Genomic DNA, 23,118 nt, shown 5'->3' with positions numbered 1-23,118 from the left:
AGGCGGGTTCCTGGTCATGTGACGCAGGGAAGGGCGGATGTGAGGCTCACGCACAGGAGCGGGGGCAGTGCGACGGCGATACGGGGACATATTTGTTGAGGGCAAAGCGCGCCAACCGGAGGCAACAACCCTTCTGTGGTTTGAGTTTGGTTCACGCTTGAACTTAACTAGAGTTCGTGATCTGTAAGACCCACGTGTTTACAAGGTAAACCTTCGATAGCCAGTTAAAATGACTATTTTCAGGACTTTTGCATCAAAATCTCTGTGGCGTGAGGCCTAATACTCTGAATATTTCACCAGCTCTGCAGGTGATACTCCAAATTTGATTACTGGTCGAGCCCTCTAATTATTAGATGTCTTCTTGACAGTGACCGCTGCCCTGACTGGCTTCACTAATCCCTCACTATGAGAATGCTGGAAAAGGAGAAGTTCGGTTTGACAGTAGCTAGCAGCCTTGTTTGGCTTCGGGAGAGCCCTCTCTGGATCTAACCAGCTAACTAACTTCCCGTGGGAAACTCGGTGCTATGCTCCCCAACATTGGGACAGACTGAAGCCAAATCGCGGGGTATTTTGTATGCCTGAATTTTAGCAGTCGAACAAGGACATTCACATGAGTAGGTACCTCTCTAGAATCTAGAGGTATTCCAGAGCGGTTACCATTCTTCAAAATAATTTGGGAAGCACTTGGAGAATTATGTTCTCGGGTCCCTTCTTAATAGTGGCAAACCATTCTTCTGTGAGAAAAGATAGATTTTAGGAATGCTGCGTCATTCCAAACCAACCTTTTGGGGGAGGATAGAAAGACCAAGCTGGGTAAGCCATCCATAACCAAGACTTGTGGAAATGAGGGCCCTGCTGCCTCCCACACCCTTCCACTTCTCAATTACTTGCAGTTTGAGTTTTACTCCTGCCCCCTCCGCACACGAAAAACGTTTTGAACAAATGAAGGTTGTGAACCAGTTGCCAGATCCAGTCTTCTCCTTTAATTCTGATCACCCTTAATCTTCCTGAATCATTTGGTTCTGTTAAAGGAGTCAGTGTGGTACATGAAACCACCAAACATTGGTAGATTCTCAACGGAAGAAAAAAAAAAAAAAGGCTTTTTCTCTCCCTTACCTGGAAACTCTGCCCCCTTGTTTTTTGTGATACAGCTTCATGCTGGGTCTTCCATCATTAATGTGGACATTCCTGTTTAGGATTCAATCCATCACTGACTATCTTTGCACCCATAACTGCCTCAAATCTTTTGTGGGGAAAAGGTGGCATATAAATCTAAATAAATTAGCACATACATTTCGTCTCATCCTGTTGCACTAGTTCTAGCCAATTCTTCATAAGTGCCCCTTTAGAGTTTTAATCCTAACAGGGTTTCAAACTCAATTTTCTCCTTCTTCCCAGTCCAGATACCTTCTCTTGATTTTTTTTTTTTTCAGTTAATGGCAAGATTATTTTCCAATCATCAAGTTTCAAAATTCTGAAGTCATCATTCACTGTCTCTCAAGCCCCCATCCTCAATGCCAACTGCCCACTTTCTCTGTCTGTCCTGTTCCCAATGCTAAATCACTACCCATCATCTGGGCTGATAACCTTTTAATTGGCCTCCCGAGCTCCAATCATTTTTCTCCTCCAATTGTTACCAGAGGTTGAATCCACAAAGAACCTAGTTTTAAAAATTGTGAAATCCCAAATTTGAAGCCCCAGGTTTAAAAGAAACTGATGATTTATAGTTCTCTACAATTCAGAAGTCCATAACAGCAATCCAGTAATTTTTAAAAACACTTGAAATTATGAAATAGCCTGGCAAGGGCAGTATATAAAATACTGGGTCTTCTAGGTTACTGTTTATATGATCATTCTACTCTTGTCAGAATCTTCACTGCTCTTATACCGGCCAATGAAATACAAGTTCAACCTGGTATTTGAAACTCTAGCTAATATGGCCCTAACTCCTACAATGCCAGTTTATTTACCACTGTGTATGTGTATGCACATGTGATGTTTACATATACAGAGAATACATATATTCCATATATTCCTATCTATTCCATGTATGTTCTTATACTCTATATATTCCTTTTTTTTTTTTTTTAAGATTTTATTTATTTATTTGAGAGAGAGAATGAGATAGAGAGAGAGCATGAGAGGGGGGAGGGTCAGAGAGAGAAGCAGACTCCCTGCTGAGCAGGGAGCCCGACGTGGGACTCGATCCCGGGACTCCAGGATCATGACCTGAGCCGAAGGCAGTCGCTTAACCAACTGAGCCACCCAGGCACCCTACTCTATATATTCTTGACCATTAATTATTCTCTGAGATTGCTTCGTGCTTTCCTAACTACTTACCCTTATCCATAATATTCCTGCTACCTGGAATGCCATCCTGCTTCTGGCCTCCTCCTGCTTCTTGAAATCCTAACTGCCCTAAAAGGACCACCTAAAAATTTCTTCTTTCATAATTATTTCCTGAGGCCTCCAACTTTTGAATCACTATTTGTCATCTCTTACAGCACTTATTCTGTCCAGTGTTATAATTAATCTATGTATTTGCCTTATTTTCTGCCACCAGATTAAGTTCTATGTTTGAGACCAAGGTCTATGTCTTACTCATCTGGATGTCTTCTGTGGAGCCAAATATCTTGAGCATGCTGTAGGTCTTGGGTATAAAGTGATGAGACCTACTTCCTGGTTTGGCTGATAAACCCAATTCCAAAGCAGTAGTTTAAAAAGGTTTTGAGCAATGTCAGCATTTTTAGAAAAACTATAGAGTCTACAAACACCTGGAGAGGGTCATATTTTATCTGGATGTTTAGATTTAGCCTGGTTATTCAAAATCAGTTACTTTTTCCTCTGTGTTTGGTTGTTTCTCAGTTTCCAGTAGGCAGAGCTGGAAATAGGATGAGGTGAACTAGGCAGTGTTAGGGCTCTGCAAGTCCCCCATCAGTAGGTTGCTAAGAATCCATTAGAGACTGATCACAATTTTTCCTTCCAAACAGACTTGCAAGTAGAGAGAGAGAGAGATCACAAATACAATGTTCATCCCTCTACTTGCCAGCAGTAAAAATATGTTCATTTAAAGGTATTAACACATTTTTTTGGCTCAAAATGTTTTCAATGTAGATTTTTTGGCCCAATTATTAAAATATTTCTAATATATTTGAGCAACAATCTTCTTTGTCTTCTTAGAACTATTACCCAAGATCACTGTTCAGTTTCTTCCTTTGATAATCTTGATTGGCATTTAACACAGCCTGAAAGTTCCTTACTTACAAAATTTCTTATTTTGTATATTAAAAGCATTCCTCTTTACCATTTTTCTACATTTAAAATTTTATGAATATTTTTCCTTGAATGAGGAATATTTATATTATAAATGGGAAACATTTATCAAAATGTATGACCCATAATTTCTGTAATCTATACATTTTCTTACTGATTTGTAAAAATTTCTTAAATACCCTAATAGAAAATGAGCAAAGATGTGATTACGCCCTCCAAAGGAAAACAAAAAACAGGCACTAATACAAAATAGGCAAATACAAATAAAAATAAAAAAGCAAATACTAATTAATTAAAAGAGCAAATACTAATTAAGTGACAAATATGCAGCATCACTGGTAGTGAGCAGACTGTAAATTAAAATGGGATAGGCAAAATTGTAAAAGAACAGCTATATCCAGAATTGGTAAAAGCATATGGAGATGGGTGTTTACATTGTTGATATAGCTGGAAATTCTAACCTTCCTGGAGAACATTTTTTGTTTTTTTAAGATTTTATTTATTTATTTGACAGAGAGAGACACAGCGAGAGAGGGAGCATAAGCAGGGAGAGTGGGTGAGGGAGAAGCAGGCTTCCCGCCCAGCAGGAAGCCCAATGCAGGGCTCGATCCCAGGACCCTGGGATCATGACCTGAGCCGAAGGCAGCCGCTTAACGACTGAGCCACCCAGGCGCCCCTGGAGAACATTTTTATATGTATACCAAAGACCTAAGATCCTGTGAGTCCTTTGATTCTATAATTTTCCTTCTAGAGATTGATCCTGAGGAAATAACTGGAAAATGTTAAATGAAATGTGTACAGTATTTCCATAATAAAACTAAATTAAGTGTCCATCAATTGGGGGATTCACTGACTTATGTTGTAAATCCATGCAGTGGACTATGGTGTAAATAATGATTAGTTCTTGTCTATTGATGTGAAAAAATATCCATAGAGTATTAAGTTAAAAAAAAACTGGTTACAACCAGCATGTTTTTATTCTATTTTTGTTCAAAAACATATTTATAGGGAAAAACTCTGGAAGGGCATATACCTTAATTATTTTGGGTGAGGGTGACTGGTTAGATCATGGCAATTTTTATATTCTTCATAACTTTTGTATTGTCTATTGTTTTTACAGTGAACATTTATTTTTACAATTCAAAAAAATTATTTCTACTTTGAAAAAAATAAGACCAGAAATAATTTTTTCAATTTTATTTTTAGACAATACAATAAAATAATTTTAGCTATAATTACAGAAATATTAGTCCATTACAATATTGTAATGTTGTCAGGATATAATATAAAATATTCAATATATTTTAAATATATTTCATTTGGTTATAGAGTAAACATTAAATTAAGTTTAGTTGCAGTAAGTTACATTTGCTGCATAGTAAGTCTTTGTAAGTTAAATTAGCAATAAAATTCAAATTCAGCATTATTGTAATACTTTTATAAATAAGTTAATAATGTTTACCTTGCAAAAAGAGAGACTGCTGAGAAATCCATTATTTTAGTACACTGTGAAATTCAAAAGTTGAAGCCCCATTTAGAAAAGAAACAAGTTATTTACATTTTATCTACAAAGTTAAGTCTTCATAACATTGTAAGCTACTCATAGGCATCTGGAAAGTAATGCATGAGAGCTGTGTTTTAAGGCTCAGTCTCAAAGGTATTACTGAGCAACTGTTAATATGGCTTCACTGGAATGTAAGGCTTTAGCATCACCTGGCTTCCTCAGAAGTTAAACACTGCTAAGAGGGCAAGAGAACACGGAGGCTTGGATAAGCAGAGGCCAGTAATTAGGCATTAGCACCAATCTAGGGCTTTTACGTATTAGTAAAATTAGACGATCTTAGGGTTGTTTGTGATTTGGGACTTTAAAGCGAGGCACAGATGGAGTAGTTATGGCCAGCTGTACCTCATAACTGCCTGTAGAATCGTTTCTTGGCTGTTTACCTACAGCACTTTGTTCTTAATTTTGAGTGTGTCGGAAATGACGTGGAGGGCTTGTGAAAATGCAGATTTCTGGGCTTTACCCCTAGAGTTTCTGAATCTGTAGGTCTGAGGTCAGCCCTAAAATTTGCATTTGTAGCAAGTTCCCAGAGGCTGCAGATGCAGCTGGTCCAGGGACCACACTTTGAGAACTATTGTCCTATAGAGGGTTTGTGGCCATCAGTTAGCCCCTATATGCCATTATGGTACAACTGGGACAGGAGGATATTTTTAGAGCAAAAAAGTCTTAGTATCAGGTGAGTCTAAGTAAATAAGCTAAGTAGAATGCCCTTTATAATGTTTAAATGTAAAAATGGCTTGAGAGCAGTCACCTGAGCAGTGAAGGGTGGGAACCGAGGTCACAGTCTGTGCTGTCCTCTGGGGTCCCACCTTCACCTTCATTTACAGAGCAACTGAGACTGAAGCAATAACCTGAATTTAAATATCAGCACCACCAACGCCACCTGGGTGGATCAGGAAGCATCTTCAGAGCTTTGCCTCAGGATACCTGGCCTCTGAGATCCATCAAATAGCGCTACCATCAAGTTCAAGTGGTTCTTAGTGTCTTGCAGATCTATGTTTTCTTAACGTTGTTCCTATTTTGGCTTCCGTGATGCCTAAGAGAAGCTAGATGTCCTGGGCTTTCCCTGGGCAGAGATCTTTTTGTAAACCTTTATTGAGGCCTACTGAATGATGATGATGGAATATAAGAACAGTGACAAAGGAAGAAAAGGGGGGGGAAAGCCAGCTCAGATAATGTGGGAGTCTTAACAGCAACAGTGAGTTAGTTACCTTTTCTGGGATATCAGATCAGAAACATTAGTCTCTTTTTCTCCCTCTTCCTATCTGTAATTTAGCACAGTGCCTGGGGCATGGCTTGGTGCTAAATGAAATGCTTGTTCAGTTGAATTAAGTAACCTTGGGAATGTATCAACACACTGAAAAGCAAGTCTTAAGTCTTATATCTGCAAAGCTATACAATTTGTGCATTAAGATTTTTACAGGACTCTTTCAACATGGTTGGTGAGACTATGTAATATAAAACACATAATTTTTTTACAAAAGAATTAGAGAAGTAGTCAGGGAATAAATCTGGAAATACCCATGTTACACGGAATATGAATGGATCACAACAAAGGAAAAATATTTTGAGCCTGATTAGGCAGCAAATGTCTTAAGTTTTCTCAACATTTATAGGGATGGGGATAAAGTACATATCTAATAAGTAGTATCCTTGTTATTTGGGTAGGTGAACTGGTTAAAAAAAAAAAGATACATTTCAGAGTATGTGTGTAACATCATCCTATTAAAATTAATTCACTAAGGGTAAAAATTTGAATGCAAGCAGGTTACATTGCTGCGGTGAAATGAATTCAATGGACAAACAAAAAATCTTTCTAAAAATATGAACAAAACCATTCAGGGAAACCCTCTCTTGGCCTTAGTCTTGGGTACACCTGAAAGAGCCCTAGAATAACCATGAACCTTAGTTCAGTTCTGGTTTCCTCAGGCTTTAGTTTACTGAACAGGTCTGAAAGTCCAGTCCAGTTAACGAGGCGCCATTACTCCACCTGACCCCGTCTCCATCCAGTCTCAGGGGCTAAAGGGGGTGGTGGCACAATCTAAACCCCATTTAGCCTCTCTGAGTTTCAAAGACTGGAATAGAAGGGGCAAATCTTGGGCATCCAGTGACCAAATAGCTCTTAACTTGTAGCATGAGACTTTATACAATTGCCATTGAGATCATGCAATGGATACAAGTGGCATAGGATTTCAGTGGTATTTTTTGAAAAGTCTGCTGCCTTGCCCTAGGAAACTTCACAAGAGCACAGATTTAGATACCAGGATGGCAGAACTGACTTAAAAGAAATGCTTTGTTGTGTGGGGAAACAAATAGAAACTTTGTACCAAGTCATCACAGAACCATATTGTTTGGTTAGAGAAAAATACCTAAATAAATGTATATTCTGCATCATTACTTGGTTATTTAGGATGAAAAATAACAGTTCTGTTTTTCTTTTGATTTCTTCATTGTCTTCTCTTCATGCACACCCGGCAGCGACTTATTATCTTTTCTAACTCCCCAGCTTTCACAGTTGATGGAATAGGTTTTCTGAAATAAAAGCAAAAACGCAAACAAAAAAATCTCATCAATGTATAGATAAAGACGGAATACTTGCTGGGTTTGAGATTTATTAATAAATATTGTAGCTCATCTACGGGGTGCCTGGGTGGCTCAGTCGGTTAAGCGTCTGCCTTCGGCTCTGGTCATGATCACAGGGTCCTGGGATTGAGCCCCACCCACATGGGGCTCCCTGCTTAGTGGGGAGTCTGCTTCTCCCTCTGCCCCTCCCCCTGCTTGTGCTCTTTCTCTCTCTCTGAAATAAATTAATAAAATCTTAAAAAATACTGTAGCTCATCTAAGCTTTATTATAGGAGGCATATTTCTGAAAGGTATATATGTCAACATTTTATAATTTAGTTGTATTTCAGCAGCAGTGAGGAAAACATAGGCTGTGATGCAAACTTGCAGATTCTCTATTTTGTAATAAAAACCACGCTTACCCTTTAAATAGTCTGTATTACTCACAAGTCTTGCCGTACAGTAAATTAAGAGCAGCAGATCATTTCGTGGTTTCAGTCAGTAACTTGCTCTAAGTTCATATACAAATGTTAAATATATTTGGTGGGTGGCAAAAATCACATTTTTGGCTCTTTATTGGTGTAATAGTACAAACCCATGGCTACTTGTTGACTGTAGAACACTTGTAAACAGGGTTTTGTTGGCACGGGGAGCTCTTTTAAATGTGCGTTCATCAACACACAGGTAATGAAAATCTAACATGGCAACCTCTGAATAGTTCTGCAACTGAGTCATCAGATTAAACTTGCCTTTGAATAGTTACCTGAACATTCTTTGGGGGTTTAATGAAGCCAACCAGAAACTGTAGGAATTTGAATAGTAGTTGCACACTCCTCTTCCATGACATTCTATAAATGGACTGGCTCGGAATTCTTCCAGGCAGGAGCCAGGGGAGGCCAGTGCTTGCCCAGCGCCCTCAGAACCCGCACTTGTGAACTATTACGATAAAAATATCTGGATAAGAATTCTGTGCATGGTGTTCAAATTTTCCATGCTCTACTTTTTTTTTTTGTAATAGTAAGAAAAAAAAATAGTATGAAATAAACTTCTTATGCTTCTTTACCCAGATCTGCTAATACTCCAGGTACTTTCCAAGTTGAGGATTAGTCATCAAAAAGAAAGGAAAAGCTATTTCTTCTGCCTGAAATGCTCCTTTTCCTCAGTCAGCTAGCTCGTTCTCATAGTTCAGGGGTCTGCTTAAATATAACCTCCAGGAGGCTTTCCTTGACCTTGTCCCTTTCACAGTCTCCTGTTTCCTTCAGAGTAGCGATCACCATCTGAATTCATTACCATTATGGTTATTTTGTCTTCTTGCTTGTTGTCTACCTTCACCACTAAGATATAAGTTCCATGACCAGCAGGAACTTTGGTTCATTGTTGGTGTTCTTCTTAGTGCTTAGAACAGTCATGGCACATGGTAGGTGTTCAATAAATACTTGTTGAATTAATGGTTGAATGAATGGATGTCTGTGAGTAAAGAAGGGGGAATAATGTGTCATAACTGATGCTATACAAAATATGAATAACCACCAACCACATATGTGTGGCTATCAGAATCATTGATGGTCAGTCCATAGATTTTTTCATTTAGCACTTAACATCTGGGGCATCTTTCTTTAAAAGGCTTTTTCTCTTAGCCCCCATCTTCATATGAATGTCAAAGGGGCATAGTGTAAGGCAAAAAGAGTTTGGAGCAGACAGACTCAGGTTCAAACCCTAGCTTTACCACTTCCTAGTTGTGAGACCCTGGGGTCTTCATTTTTATTTACGAAACTGTAGAAGACAGGAACTACCTCCAGGGCTTCCATTAGAGTTATGGAACAACCATAACTCTTCCATAAGAGTTATGGAACACCTATATAAAGCAGCTGCCGCATTAAAAAAAAAAAAAAAGGCATTCTATTACTAATATGGCATTACTCATCACCTAAATGTCTTATTTAGAATTTGTGGGTAGAGTCATTTTTTTTAAATGCTCCATTATTTACAAAAAACCAACTTACTTAAAAGAGCAGCAGGTCATTTCGTGGTTTCAGTCAGTAACTTGCTCTAAGTTCATATACAAATGTTAAATATATTTGGTGGGTGGCAAAAATCACATTTTTGGCTCTTTATTGGTGTAATAGTACAAACCCATGGCTACTTGTTGACTGTAGAACACTTGTAAACAGGGTTTCCAGATTTTAAAGCAAATGTCCATGGAATATTGTGCACATTAATGTCAGGCAGCATCATTCTTGGGGGCCACATTTCACCCAGTCCAATGTAAGGTTCTAAGGGTAATCTTTACTGTGAATTTGCTGTTCCTTTCCTCCTTACCATGATAAACGAAAATCCTTTCCAGAGAGAAATCCAGCCATTGGGACATGAGGGAATGTCAGTGGTTTGGCTGTGAATGGCTATGGCATTCGTAGGACCTTCACAGACAGTGCATCTGTAACGTGAAATACAGAATATGGCAGCTGGGGCATCTGGGTGGCTCAGCTGGTTAAGTGTCTGACTCTTGGTTTTGGCTCAGTTCATGATCTCAGGGTTGGGAGATCGAGCCCCGCGTCAGGGTCCGAGCTCAGCATGCAATTTTTGTCTCTCCCTCTGCCCCTCCCCCACTCACACTCTCTCTCTCTCTCTCTCTCTCTCTCTCTCTCTCTCTCTCTCAAATAAATAAATAAAATCTTAAAAAAAAAAAAAAAGAATATGGCAGCATCACCACTTTCTGCACCGTGATGTGCTGCCTTACGTTCCGTTACAAATGAAACGATTCACCTGGTCCCATCACAAAACTAAGGGATTAGATCTTTACCTGCTAATATAAGGCTCCAGGGCCCTGCCAGTAATTGGAGCCATGTCCATCGGCATCAGAGCTGGAGTTGACAGCCAGTATGAATAATCATTTCGAGATGCAAAATTACATACATCATTGATGTTACAGAACAAGAATGGCATTGTGGTAAACCGCTGCAGACAGCTGCCGAGAGTTCCTAATGAAACATCAGACTGAGTATCACTTTCAGTAAGTTAAAATTATTTTGAGCATCATTACTAGGTAGAGGCTAATTAAAACAACCTATGGCAAGAATAAGACAACCCAAAAGTTATTTGCAGAATGTGTTATTAAAAAGTTTTTATGATGATAGAAATCAAAGATCCAATAAAAGCAAACAAATTCTCCTTCTCCTCCCACCCCCTTAATACTCCAGGTGACCTTTTCTAATCAGTTTAGCACTTGCGGACTAGTCGAGGTCAGTTGGGAAAATGTCTTTGTTTCAAAGTATTCCCAGTTCTTCATATATATATATAATAGCTAATAACTAAGCTTCAGAAAAGATGCTGCTTTTAAGATTAAAAAGTAAACAGATGATTTAAGTGATTGAAAATTGTTTGCATTGAAGAGGATGAGCTAGACTGACATTCATTAGCTAGGCTCCTTCCAGAGCTGTACATTCCAGAATGAAAATTAGACATTAGGCCAATGTTGTTTTATTCACTCTCTTTAAAAAGTGCTGTAAGGTACTCAGGCTTGTTCACACTTGAGAGAGAAGTACCCCCATGCTATAAAAGTTGACAATCAGTATGTGGAACAAAATGACTGAAAAGTAGGACTGGGACATTACCCAGGTCTTGTCCATGGGCTTGTTCATTTCCTTGTACAAAAAGAAGAGAAAACCCGCTATAGAGTGGCTCTGTCCCTTCTGGACAGGAGGGAATCGCTGTGGTCTGACTATGCCTGGTGAAGATAAAGCCTCTCATCATTGTTGCAGTTACACGTGGTCCAATGTGTCCAGGTTTCCCCTTCAAGCCTGGCAGTCCATCTGATCCAGGTGGTCCTTTAAAAACACATTATACGTGTTGTGATACAAACAAAACCTCAAACTCATTTTCCCAAAGTACTAATTTCAATGTTTATGTATATTTGTGGAGCCCCACTTTAAGGGGTCCTAAAGGAGAGTGGCTTACAAAATGGCCAAACAATATTAAATGTTGACTAGTTTATCGCACAATGCCTCTTCTTATAAATATCTGTGTATATTGTATGATGAATTTTTGAGATCAGGATGCCTTTCCCCAGGATTTGTTAAAGCCCCAAGATTCTATATTTTTCCATCTACCCATCATTCCTATCTTTTCCGGGATCTTGGCTTATTCTTTGAAATTAAAAATTAGGTCATACCTAAATTCACCAAAGTCTCATGTCTTACTTGAGTCATCCAAAATTGTATGTTTTTAATATCAGATAGAGAAGATACACCTTCTTCACTTTTCCCCATATCTACCCTCATTCCCAAGGGGCTGTAACTGGCCACAAGCAAAAGATGCCTCCAGATCTCTGCACAGGAATTGTGATTAGAGGAGCAGGACAGGACCTGGTGGTGAGCTGCCATGCAGGTATGCATGATCCACGATCTTCTGCATTTCTGAGAGAGGCCAGGTGAGGCGTTTGTGGCATCAGGACTAATTCTGTCTACTTGTGAATGATTCTCAACACAATTTGTATTGTAGGACCCTCACTCTCGCGAGGGCCCCATTCTGAAACTTGGTCAATAAAGTTTTTAATTAGTAGAATTAATTAGTAGAATTACTAATAAAAGCTTTACATTTTCCCACTTTGGAAAACACATTTTAAGGAAAGTTGAATGATTAAGCGTGCTCTAAAGTGCACTCATGACAATACTAAATCATGAGTGATTATGCAATTAATATCATAATTAATATTATTAGCATTGTATTTGAATTTTTAAAGATTTAAGTCTCTAGTCTTTACAGTTTTATTATAGTGGATATGGTCATATGTCAATAAATTGGAAAATTGCATTTAGAATTTTTTTTATTTAACAAAATCAGCATTTCTAAAAAATAAGTTTTGGATATGTGGGTATTTTCTAGAAAGTGCTTTTGAAACTTCTGCAGAAGGTAGATTTTGATCCAGGTATATCAAATTGACATATATAGCTTATGTTCAGACTAAATTTTTTTTTACAGGAGAGCAAATCTACACCTTTATTTTTCAGTAAGTTAAATCCTTGGGGGGTACAGCATCACACGGATTCTGTGGTCAGTGGCTTTAGCAGGATGGTTGCTTTGGAATTTGGCAGAAGCAGGAGCATGAGTTACTTTTCCCCAGGTTACTCTGGTTTTGTTCAGTTTGCCACCAGGTCACTGTGTTGTTCTTTGCTTTGTACACATAAGCAAGCACATCTCTTGCCTAAATAGAATTTAGTTTCATCTCCAGCATAAACACCTTCAATTTTAAGAAGAGCTGTGTGCTTCCTCTGGTTCTGGACACCCTGTGTATAGCCAGCAAAAATGGCCTTCGACCATAGCCTTCTAGACATATTTGTCATTTTCGGCATCCTGTTCCCAGCAGGCCCCACATATTTGCCCCCGAAGTTCAGCACCCTTACCTCCACCCTAAAATATTTAAGAGGACCTTTTTCATTGTAACACATGAGCTGTTCAGTCATTCAATATTCACAAATGGCATAGCATAGTTCAAAGATGGCTTTCCTAGATAAAGATACAAAGTTGCTCTTCTATTCACATCAAGATAATATTTTTTCGAACTCTGTACTTATGTGCCACTCCTATAAGTAGATATTATTAAATAAGTACTCCTATAAATAATTAAAAACAGTACTGACCTTTCCAAATATAGAATTCATGCTTTATTAGGTCTACTTGTCCCCAGGCTAAAAATTTGGAGTACATGTGCCCAGATAAGAGATAGGAAGAATGGTGTATTCCAGTAACTCTTCGTTTTTCATCTTCTTCCAAATGAACATTTTGTTCCTGGCTTTCAACGTGAACAACACAAACTGAAAGACCTAGATGACTCTTAGAGTCATGTATTCAAACAAGACTTCTCTGTATATTGAAACAGCATTCATTCAGTGAAGAGAACAAACCAGCTGTATATTTACCTTGCTCTCCTTTACAACCTTTGTTTCCTTTTTCTCCAATTGGCCCAGGAGTTCCTGGTATTCCATCCTTGCCTGGTTTACCTCTTGGCCCGCAGGGTCCTAGGCAAAAAAACAACACTGTGTTGAATGGTTCATACAAGATAAAACGTAGGGTAGCCAACCATCCCAGTTTCCCTGGGGCTTCCCCAGTTTCAGCAATGGAAGTCCTACAAACTGAGCTGCGGACAAACTGGGACAGTTGGTCATCCAGCTTGTTATACCCTCAAAAACAAACTAGGAACATACGAAATAACAGCAGTTTAAAATTGTGCTGCCATTTTGATTGACGCTGTTCCAGAATTTGCTATGCCCTTGTACTGATCAAAGTAATATCTCTTTTATATCCCAGGTAATTCAGGCAAACTTAAACATAACCATTCTGCTCAGAAGGCTATTACAGTGTGCTAACCCCAAACAGGGGGTTAGTTCAGTTTCCATAAACCAATACTTGGAAAAGATTTCATAAGATTAAGCATACATTTACATTTACTGCTCTTCCAAGTGCTGTACAAAGTGTGAGAAAAGTGTACATACACAGAACTCAGGTTTATTCAGGCAATCATTTCAAAATAGAGCTCTAAGACTGAGAGTGTCAGAGAAGACAGACATAATACTTGAGCTTAATAAAAAACACCTGTAAGTGCCCTAAAGTCTATTTCCTCAAGCTTATACTATACGCAACAGTTTTCAGTAGATTCAAAAGATCTTTTATCTGCTGGTCAAGAGTAAAGTAAGTTCAATCCTAAAACTGATTGTAAAAAACACTGTAACGTGTAACATTTTCTGTGAAGTTGTATTGCTTGCTTCCAAAGCACTTTGCAGGTATTTTAGTTTGACCCCTTCCTAGTAATCCATGTCAATGCTGCCAGTGCCACACCTAGAATTCCTGGTGGCCCTGGTGGCCCAGGTTCTCCTTGCATTCCTGGTCCTCCAGCACGGCCAGGTGGCCCTGGGCTTCCTGGAAGGGAGATGATCTTGACAGTGCCAGGGTCTCCACGTACACCTATTGATATGAACATAAGAGAATGATGACTTCACTGATGAGTTACCTTTTATTCATGAAGAGCAACACTAAGGAAATAATATTTACCGGGTGGTCCTTTTGGCCCAATTTGCCCTGGAGGTCCAGCTGGTCCTAGAAATCCTGGATTACCCTTCTCCCCTTAAAAAAAAAAAAAGGTGATTTGATTTCATTTAGAACAATGGGTTCCCTAGCTCTTCAGGTTTATGATCAACCGGAAGAATAGACACTGGAAGTTAGGACTAGAGGTGCTGGGCACTGTGATGCTGGCTACAACTTTTGGCATTTTATTTGGACTCAGTCAGTCATGTTTAATGTCTATTAAAAAATATACTCTAGAAGTTGGCATTAAGATCTTGTAGTTTAGTATAGAAGGAGAAGAATTCCTAAGAGTTCACTTTTTAAGTCCAGAAACCAATTCAATTTAATATTTGACTTAGAGTATGAAGTGACATTAAAACCTCTTTTAGTGCTTATGTCGATTGTTATAGTCATCTGTTTTCTTGGCTTATTACTCTAGATTTACTAAGAGCCTGTTATGTTAGGAACTCTCATGAACACATATAGAATATCTGCTTTCATGTAAACTTTCCAAATGGTACGATTTCTCTCCCAAATAGTCTTTGACAGGAATAAAAGTTTACCAAGAATCACTGATTTGGAGAAATACTCTCTTTTTAAAAATCTTGAAATATTGTAGCTATTACATCTGATCACTTAGAAAGACTTTAATACTAAATATGGTATTCACAGAAGAAGTACAAGGGGTCCCTGGGTGACTCATTCGGTCAAGTGCCTGACTTTGGCTCAGGTCATGATCCTGGGTCCTGGGTCCTGGGACCTAGCCCTGCGTCGTCAGGCTCCCCATTCAGTTGGGAGTCTGCTTCTCCCTCTTCCTCTCCCTCTCCCTTCGCCCCTCCCCCTGCTTGTGCTCTCTCTCTTTCAAATAAATAAAATATTTTTTAAAAAGCAGAAGAAATACAATAAAATAATTATAGTACCAAAAGTTAACTGGAAACTACACTCTATCCACTTGGTATCAGAACTTAAGGAAGATGTCCATATTTATATACATCAGAAGAAGCCTAACCATTTTTCCTTTTGGGGATTAAAAATTTACAAATAAAGTACAAACTTGTCAGTAGTGCCAGCTGATAGATAGTGTTATTCTGAAATCTAAGAAAAACTGTAGGTGTTTCATGGGACATATTTCAAAAGAACTGATTTTATGAATCTCCCATCTAAATACCTCTAAATATTTCACCGGAATGTTTTTCTCTAGTGAAGCCTTTATATAATTTTTTAAAAAGATTTTCTTTATTTGAGAGGAGAGAAGGACAGGGGGAGGGGGAGGGGCAGGGAGAAAGGGAGGGGCAGAGGGAGAGGGAGAGGGAGAAGCAGACTCCTGGCTGAGGGCAGAAATGTGAGGCACATCTGGATCCAGGACCCCAAGCCTTTATATAATCTTTCCCAATCTTAGATATTTCTGTTCTGAGAGGTAGGGAGTGACAGGTGGGGCACATTTCTCAGGCTGCCTGCCAGTGTTCACCCTTCCCCACAATGTCTAGTGGGACTCCTCAGAATCAATTGCTTTGATTTATTCTTAACTAACTTGCTCCTTGAAGAGTCAGCAGTTGAAAGCATTGAGAAGGCTCTCTTTGAACTCTATACCTTGTCCTCTCTTGGACCTGGAAAAGGTTTTCCTTTGTGAAAATGTGGCTTTGTTCCCTTTGGCTCCACATTCACTATTTAGTACCTGCATAGTCTATGGTAATAGATTCCCTGCTGACAAAAACAATGCCAGAGGATTTAATCAGTGAAGACAACAAATACAATATTCAAAACCTTATTTAAAGTCATAGCATCCTTATGGAAGACTTGAGAATTATTTTCTGAAACCTGAAGTTTAAATTTATGTGCATGAAAATTTTAAACTTACCCCCCAAATTACAGTTCTCTTCCAATTAAAACATTAATACATGTGCCTAAACAAATATTTAAATCTTCATATAAAAATTTACTCACCCTCCCCCATTCACAGTTGAGTAAATATTCATTTAGATTTTCAGCTTTTTAAAATTATAACACATACACAAGTTAAAATAAGCAAATTCAAAGCAATACTATTGATATTGATGTAGTTCTCCATCCCCAATCCAACATACATCAGTATTCTCAAAGGTAACCACTTTAAACTATTTTTTTTATAGTTTCTATTCTTAAGGTATGGATTTAATTATTAAGACCCCTGGGGTTGGGTGCTGGTGGTCTTCCTTCTTCACTCATAACTGAGGTCCTGTTTGCACCCCAGCTGTCCGTGGTGACTTGAGCTGTTCAGTAAACATTTCCATGCCCTAAAATATAAATCAAAATCATTGTCTTTGCATCCAAAGGGTAGTGCACAAAGACAGTACCTTTCACACCTGGAAATCCATGGAATCCAGGATCACCTCTGAGCCCTGGCAGACCTGGGCTTCCTGGTGCTCCCTGTATTTCAGATAAAAGGGAGCAGAACCAGAGACAAATTTTAAAAATCACAATAGTCACTGCTGTTCTTTTCTTTTTTTTTTTTTAAGTGAATAGTATATAATATTATGTTGGGTCAGAATGAGCTGAATTGACCGACATCATTTTTACCTTCCCATCCATCCAATCCCCCTATAGCTCTTCCACCACCTAGACCTCTCCTTAGCATTGTCAATAAAACAGAAGCAAACCTGTCCTTACCCTCAAGAGGAAACACAACTTCTGGATATTAATGTCTGTTGTATGAGTATTTATTACAATTGAATGTGCTATATCCTAATTGGAACTGCCCAATATTTGGAGATCTTTCAGGAAGAGCAGGCACTGGACTGCCAGAATGAAAATTATAATTTTTCTTTGTAATTTTTGCAAACACAGCAGGGCCAATATTGAATTGTGGCACCCACCATTGTTCTAATTCTAAGCTGGCAGAGTTATAAATTACTCCTGGTCAGAGTGGTAGACAAGTCAAGTGTCTAGGGATTGGGATGAAGGGATTGTCAGGGGAGCTCTGACATGCACTTTTGGCAAGGATACAGTGATCTGACCAGGAGGAGATGCTCCCTCTTTATGAGGCCCACACTAGATGCCCTTGTAGCCATGGAATACTCAAGCAAGCCCACAGGAGAAGGGGGAAGGGAGCAGAGCTTCAGAAAGGAGCTACATGTCAGAATGTAAGTTAAATCTACTATTACACTGTCCATATGAGTTGAGACAGGATACTGTTACTTGGAAACAATGAACTGAAGGTCATTCAAAATGCCAAGAATAGCAAAACTGGCCTCTGAGCCAACTGTCTTTGGAACAAGAAGACAAAAGAAGGAATAGTCCTAATGCTTGAATACGGTGTTGTGAGGTGAAAAAAGAAGAGAGAGAAAATAGAACCACCTGGTCAAGGACTCTCAGGCTCCTGAGGTCTGGCCTATTCTCCCGAGGCACATGTTACCAGGAAGGAGGGCCTGGTGGCAGGCCCAGCCCTTGGGTAAGGAGGGAGCAGCTCCATGCAAGGAGAGGGTTGTTCAGGGCACAGAGCCAGTTTAGACATCCTTCAGGAAGAATTACCTTTCAAGTGCAAATGTCGAAGCCCAGTGGACTTAAGAGAGATCACATTTCCAAACAATACTTTCCACTGCCCAGTGTCCTTGGAAGGACTTTCCCTGTGATTATAGGATCAGTGTTTGCCACTTTCAAAGAATCATGGAGAACATAAGAGATACCAAAGACTGGGCAAATATTTCATTTAAAAAAAAGTCTTAAAAAGGTAGATTCTGGAAACCAAATACCAAGAGAACTCAAGAGAACATGATTCCTGACACGCCACCATGTTAAAGGACCTCATTGCGCATCACTGATGAAAACACAGAGCGTCTATGACATAACTCTGACTTCCTCATCAGTCTCCCAGAATTTGACGTAAACAGGGGTGTCTGGTGAGAAATTCAGAGAATTTCATAGGCTGGGAGCATAAGCCTAACTGAACACAATGACAACTATAAAAAATAAATGTGAAATTTCTGCACCCCAGTCACAAATAAACAGACAAGAACTAAAAGTAATGGAGGAAACTTAGAAGCCATTTATGAGGAAGAGGCAGACAGACAGACAGACACACACACACACACACATGTATACACACAGGCTCTGGCTGACCAGAAGCTCACTGTGTAGTGACAATGTGGTGACATGGGAGCTGAACAGCCCAAGTGGAATTTTAGGTTGGATTATAAAATGATGATGTTCAAGGTGGTGAGACTCTTCCCTCCTTTAACCACTCCATGGGGGAACTGAGTTCTTACTCCCAGGGGGTGCTTGTCTCAGGGGCTGTGTTTTTAAGGGAGATATTGACCAACTAGGATATATTCAGAATAGAGGCAGGGTTGATGAAGGGTTAAACTGAATTTGAAAAACACAGGTATTTATTAGGGGAGAAAAATACTGGAAGGAAGTGGCAGCTATTTACAAACACTGGAAGGTATGTCAACAGGAAAAAGTAAATAGACATTCAGGGGATAGCTCAGATAACTTTGAAAGCATTATTAATAGAGAAAAATTGTGTTGTCCTCTAGAGTGACCCCAAACTCTTAGGTGTTTTTTTAAAGATTCCATTACTGGAATTGTTCAGTGTCTAAACAAGAAAAAGTCAGGAATGACATAGAAAAGAGTCCCCTGGGGCGCCTGGGTGGGTCAGTCGGTTAGGCGTCTGCCCTTGGCTCAGGTCATGATCCCAGGGTCCTGGGATCAAGCCCCGCATCAGGCAGGGACTGCTTCTCCCTCTCCTGCTCCCCCTGCTTGTCAAATAAATAAAATCTTAAAAAAAAAAAAGGGTCCCCTACAAATCAAACTTCTAGAGGCCAAATCTGTCCAACTCTTAAGATTCTTTGAACCTTCCGACTCTTCCTTAGGTGCACAGAAGCAACACAAATGGTAATCTTTTTTTTTTTTTTTTTTTTTGCCTCTGGGTACATCTGCTCCTGGCAATTGATGTAGAAGAATATAAGAAGTCAAAATAATTTCCCACACTTACCGGCGGACCCGGTGGCCCCTCGGCTCCTACAGTTCCGGGCAGACCCCTGGGGCCAGGCTCGCCCAGGAGTCCCTTGTCTCCTTTGATGCCTCTTACGCGGCTCCCTGGAGGTCCCGGAGGACCAGTCTCACCTGAATTTACAAAGGGCCTGTCAGTATTGCCTGTCCTGGAGCGTGGCCGGTTCTGTGGGTGATGTTTTTGGATGACAGGCAAACTCTGCACCTGTTGTTACCCCGCACGTTCTTTGTGTTGAGGAGTGTGATGGGCTTGTGGTAAAGACTGAATGAGATAATGCCAGGGAAGCACCTGGCTCAAGGCAGGAACTGTTTCTCCCTCCTGAAGGTCTGTTACAGCAGGATCTGCACCCAGCACAGTCCTCAACACATAGTAGCAACTCCATAAATCTTGGTGATGGGATACATCTCTCTCACTCTTTTAGGCTTGTTACTTTGGTATTTACTAATTTTCCAAAAGCCTCAACACCACCAACAGCTTTGATGAGCACTGGGTGTTATACGGAAGTGTTAAATCAATGTTGTACACCTGAAACTAATATTACATTGTATGTAACTAACTGGAATTAAAATAAAAACAACAAGACCACCAGCAGCAGTTTGCTGCTTTCTATGCGAGAATGAGAGCGAGTGGGTGGGAGAAGGTGAAGAGCAGAGGGAAAAAGAAGCAACGAGGTCGCACCAGCGGAAGGTTGAAAGCTTCTGTTGTCAAACGCTCTTTTCATTCTTTATCTTAGATAAAAGTAGACCCTCTACCTGGATTTCCTCTGAGGCCTGGTGGGCCTCGATTTCCTTTCTGGCCAGGGATGATCGTGCCAGGAACACCTGGTGGCCCTGGGAGTCCTGTCACGCCAGTGGATCCCTGTGGCCCCGCATCTCCCACTGCCCCTTTCCTGCCCGGGAGGCCAGGTAAGCCCGGGGCGCCCCTGTCTCCTTTGGCTCCTGCAAAGAAAATGGTTTGGTAAGTTTCTGTAATGCCCTTATACTTGGAGTTACAGTTTAGGGGTAACTCTGGTAATGCAGAGACACTGTGCTTAAAGATTCACAAAATATTTTTTAATAGAGGCTGGTAAAAGAACTATAGGTCTACCAGGAAGTGAGTCGAGGCTTATTTCTGCCTTAGTTCAGTTCTTTGATTTTGGCAAAGTCACCTTACTGTTGTATGTGTCACTTTTCTTATTTTAAAAAATGATGGTTAATACCTGATGTAGCTCAGTCTTTAAAGGTCAAGTGAGATGATATACAGATGGAAAAGTGTAGTGTAAGCTCCAAAGTGTTCTGTAACTATATGCTCCAATTATTATCTGATGAACTTTAATTATAATGCCATTATTTAATCACTGACAATTCAAGAGAGCATTCAGAGCCAAACCTCCCGATACTGATGTGCGCATTTGAAGAAGCACCCAGCTACACCCAAAGGAGCAACAAAATTGAGATCCCTATTCTGTCCGCTGGTTGCTTCTCCCCCCAGAACACAAACACTAGTCTGGAAGGGACAAATGTGGCTGGAGGTTTGGATTTACCAAAGAGGATACCCAAGGGGTCACCACTTAATTACTAGTATTTTTCATCTTGGAGAACCTTCAAGGAAATTGTGCTTTGATGTTCATGAATGGGAAATGTTGTATGAACTGAAAATAATCACTCCCTCCTCTTTCCTATCTCTGGGTTATTCTAGAAATAGTGAATGGCACACTTGTAGGAGACAGACAGGAAGGAGAAGAACGGAAAGTGACGGTGAGGCTCCTAGCACAGGGAAAGGCTTGGGAAGTTATTGTGCAGGAAGACAGAGTGATCAGGGCGCCTGGGTGGCTCAGTCAGTTAAGCATCCACCTTCTGCTCAGGTCATGATCCTAGGGTCCTGGGATCGAGCCAGAGTCAGGCTCCCTGCTCAGCGGGGAGCCTGCTTCTCCCTCTCCTCCCCGCTTCTTCCTCTCCTCCCTGCTTCTCCCTCTCCTCCCTGCTCATGCTCTCTTGCTGTCTCTGCTATCTCTGTCTCTCTCTCTCAAATAAATAAATAAAATCTTAAAAAAAAGAGCAATGATGAGATGAAATGGATGAATATTGAATATCTAGACTTTTTCTATCATGTTCTTTAGCTCTTTTATGCCTATAATTTGTGCTTTTTGAAGACGGGGGGGGTAGATGATTTCAGCTCACTTCGAGCTCTGAAATGCTGTATTTGTTCGATAGGGTCTGGCAATGGTCGGAGGCACCAAGATGCAGTCTTAGGTTATATAGTCCATGCCCATGAAGATGCTTCCTTGTTTACAATATGATTTCTTTTTAGCATTTGGGAGAATTAAAACTAATTAAAATGATTCATACCTTCCAAGTCTCAATGAACTTTTCTCCACATTTAGTTATCCTACGGGGATTGAGGTGCATAATCATTTACTTATATAATTAGGCTAGTTGTTATGTTTTTAAGGCCTTTTTACTTAAGGTATGATCATTTTACATCAAATTTTATTTCCAAATAGATGCCAAAGTGTTCTCATTCCAAATGGTTAAACTCTGAGCCTAGCCTAGGAAAATAGGCCAGAAACTCTCCTTTTGACCATATTTCTAAAACTGATCTATGACTTGGGAGAAGCCTTTATGCTCTTAGGGGAAGGGGGAGTGTGGGAGGTTTGAGGACATTGAGCTCAGCCAAAGAGACTATGTCATTATCAAGAAACAAATGAGGGCGCCTGGGTGGCTCAGTTGGTTAAGCGACTGCCTTCGGCTCAGGTCATGATCCTGGAGTCCCGGGATCGAGTCCCGCATCAGGCTCCCTGCTCAGCAGGGGGTCTGCTTCTCCCTCTGACCCTCCCCCTTCTCATGTGCTCTCTCTCATTCTCTCTCTCAAATAAATAAATAAAATCTTTAAAAAAAAAAAAAGAAACAAATGAAAAAGGACAGCTCTTGTAGACTTTGCGCAGTTGAGCTGGTAGGTCAAGAGGCAGTTCCTGCCCCTCTGAGCTTCTCTGTAGCACCTAGCTACTCCTTGCTGGTTCCTGTAAGCCTCAGTACCCTGAGGTCTTCGTTAAGTAGAGCCCTTTCTGCTAATAACGTACTCCTCTCCCCAGCACCCACATCTGGGAAGGGTCAATAGAAGGTGCAAACAATCTAATATTTCTTATGGCAGGTTTCTCTACGACACGGAAAAAGTTTGAAGAAGCTGCTTATCTTGTCAAACACTGGCATGAGAAATCCAGACCCACAGTCTGGCAGCCTAAAAACCTGTATATCCTTTGAATGACATGTTTGGTAAACTGCCATGTTTGGTGTTGAGGGACTTATTGGTAGCCCTTGATAAAAAGTAGCATGGGGGCGCCTGGGTGGCTCAGTTAAGCGACTGCCTTCGGCTCAGGTCATGATCCTGGAGTCCCAGGATGGAGTCCCGCATCGAGCTCTCTGCTCAGCAGGGAGTCTGCTTCTCCCTCTGACCCTACCCCCTCTCATGTGCTCTCTCTCAAATAAATTAAAAAAAAAAAAGTAGCATGAACCACGAGCTGGCTCTGGGGGTGGGCGTCACCCCCATTCCCACAAGCTGGGAAAGAATTCGTGGTATGGCTGCTTTTACTGCCCTCCCTCCTCAGAATAGCAGGGAGGGAAGCTCCTGGAGAAGCCAGCTACGCCTCCTCTACCCTTTTAGGAGGCGGTACATTTAAACCATGCCAACAACCACAACGAAG

The 23,118-nt window shown here is 40.3% G+C and overlaps 1 protein-coding gene and 1 long non-coding RNA gene across 2 annotated transcripts in view; one reads left to right on the top strand and one right to left on the bottom strand.

Moving 5' to 3' along the window:
* The first annotated feature begins 70 nt into the window (after positions 1-70).
* LOC123838780 (uncharacterized) lies at positions 71-22,666 on the top strand. Its single transcript, XR_010410315.1, has 4 exons — positions 71-205; positions 11,681-11,779; positions 20,173-20,344; positions 22,569-22,666. It is a non-coding gene; the product is annotated as an uncharacterized LOC123838780 (long non-coding RNA).
* COL4A3 (collagen type IV alpha 3 chain) overlaps positions 7,229-23,118 on the bottom strand; it is a 127,826-nt gene continuing 111,936 nt past the window's right edge. The window contains exons 42-52 of the mRNA XM_045867844.3: positions 20,192-20,377; positions 19,422-19,552; positions 16,786-16,858; positions 14,441-14,512; positions 14,228-14,353; positions 13,312-13,410; positions 11,008-11,220; positions 10,197-10,374; positions 9,716-9,830; positions 8,160-8,332; positions 7,229-7,366 (exon numbers count right to left, since the gene is read on the bottom strand). Coding sequence (XP_045723800.1) covers positions 7,282-7,366; positions 8,160-8,332; positions 9,716-9,830; positions 10,197-10,374; positions 11,008-11,220; positions 13,312-13,410; positions 14,228-14,353; positions 14,441-14,512; positions 16,786-16,858; positions 19,422-19,552; positions 20,192-20,377 — 1,451 coding nt within the window. The 3' untranslated portion in view covers positions 7,229-7,281. The remainder of the gene's footprint in view (positions 7,367-8,159; positions 8,333-9,715; positions 9,831-10,196; positions 10,375-11,007; positions 11,221-13,311; positions 13,411-14,227; positions 14,354-14,440; positions 14,513-16,785; positions 16,859-19,421; positions 19,553-20,191; positions 20,378-23,118) is intronic.

The sequence above is a fragment of the Mirounga angustirostris genome, unplaced genomic scaffold (genome assembly GCF_029215605.1).
Source record: "Mirounga angustirostris isolate CCGP_5_RB_7025 unplaced genomic scaffold, mMirAng1.0.hap1 SCAF_3, whole genome shotgun sequence".
NCBI lineage: Eukaryota > Metazoa > Chordata > Mammalia > Carnivora > Phocidae > Mirounga > Mirounga angustirostris.
This window is presented reverse-complemented; position numbering and strand designations above follow the sequence as displayed.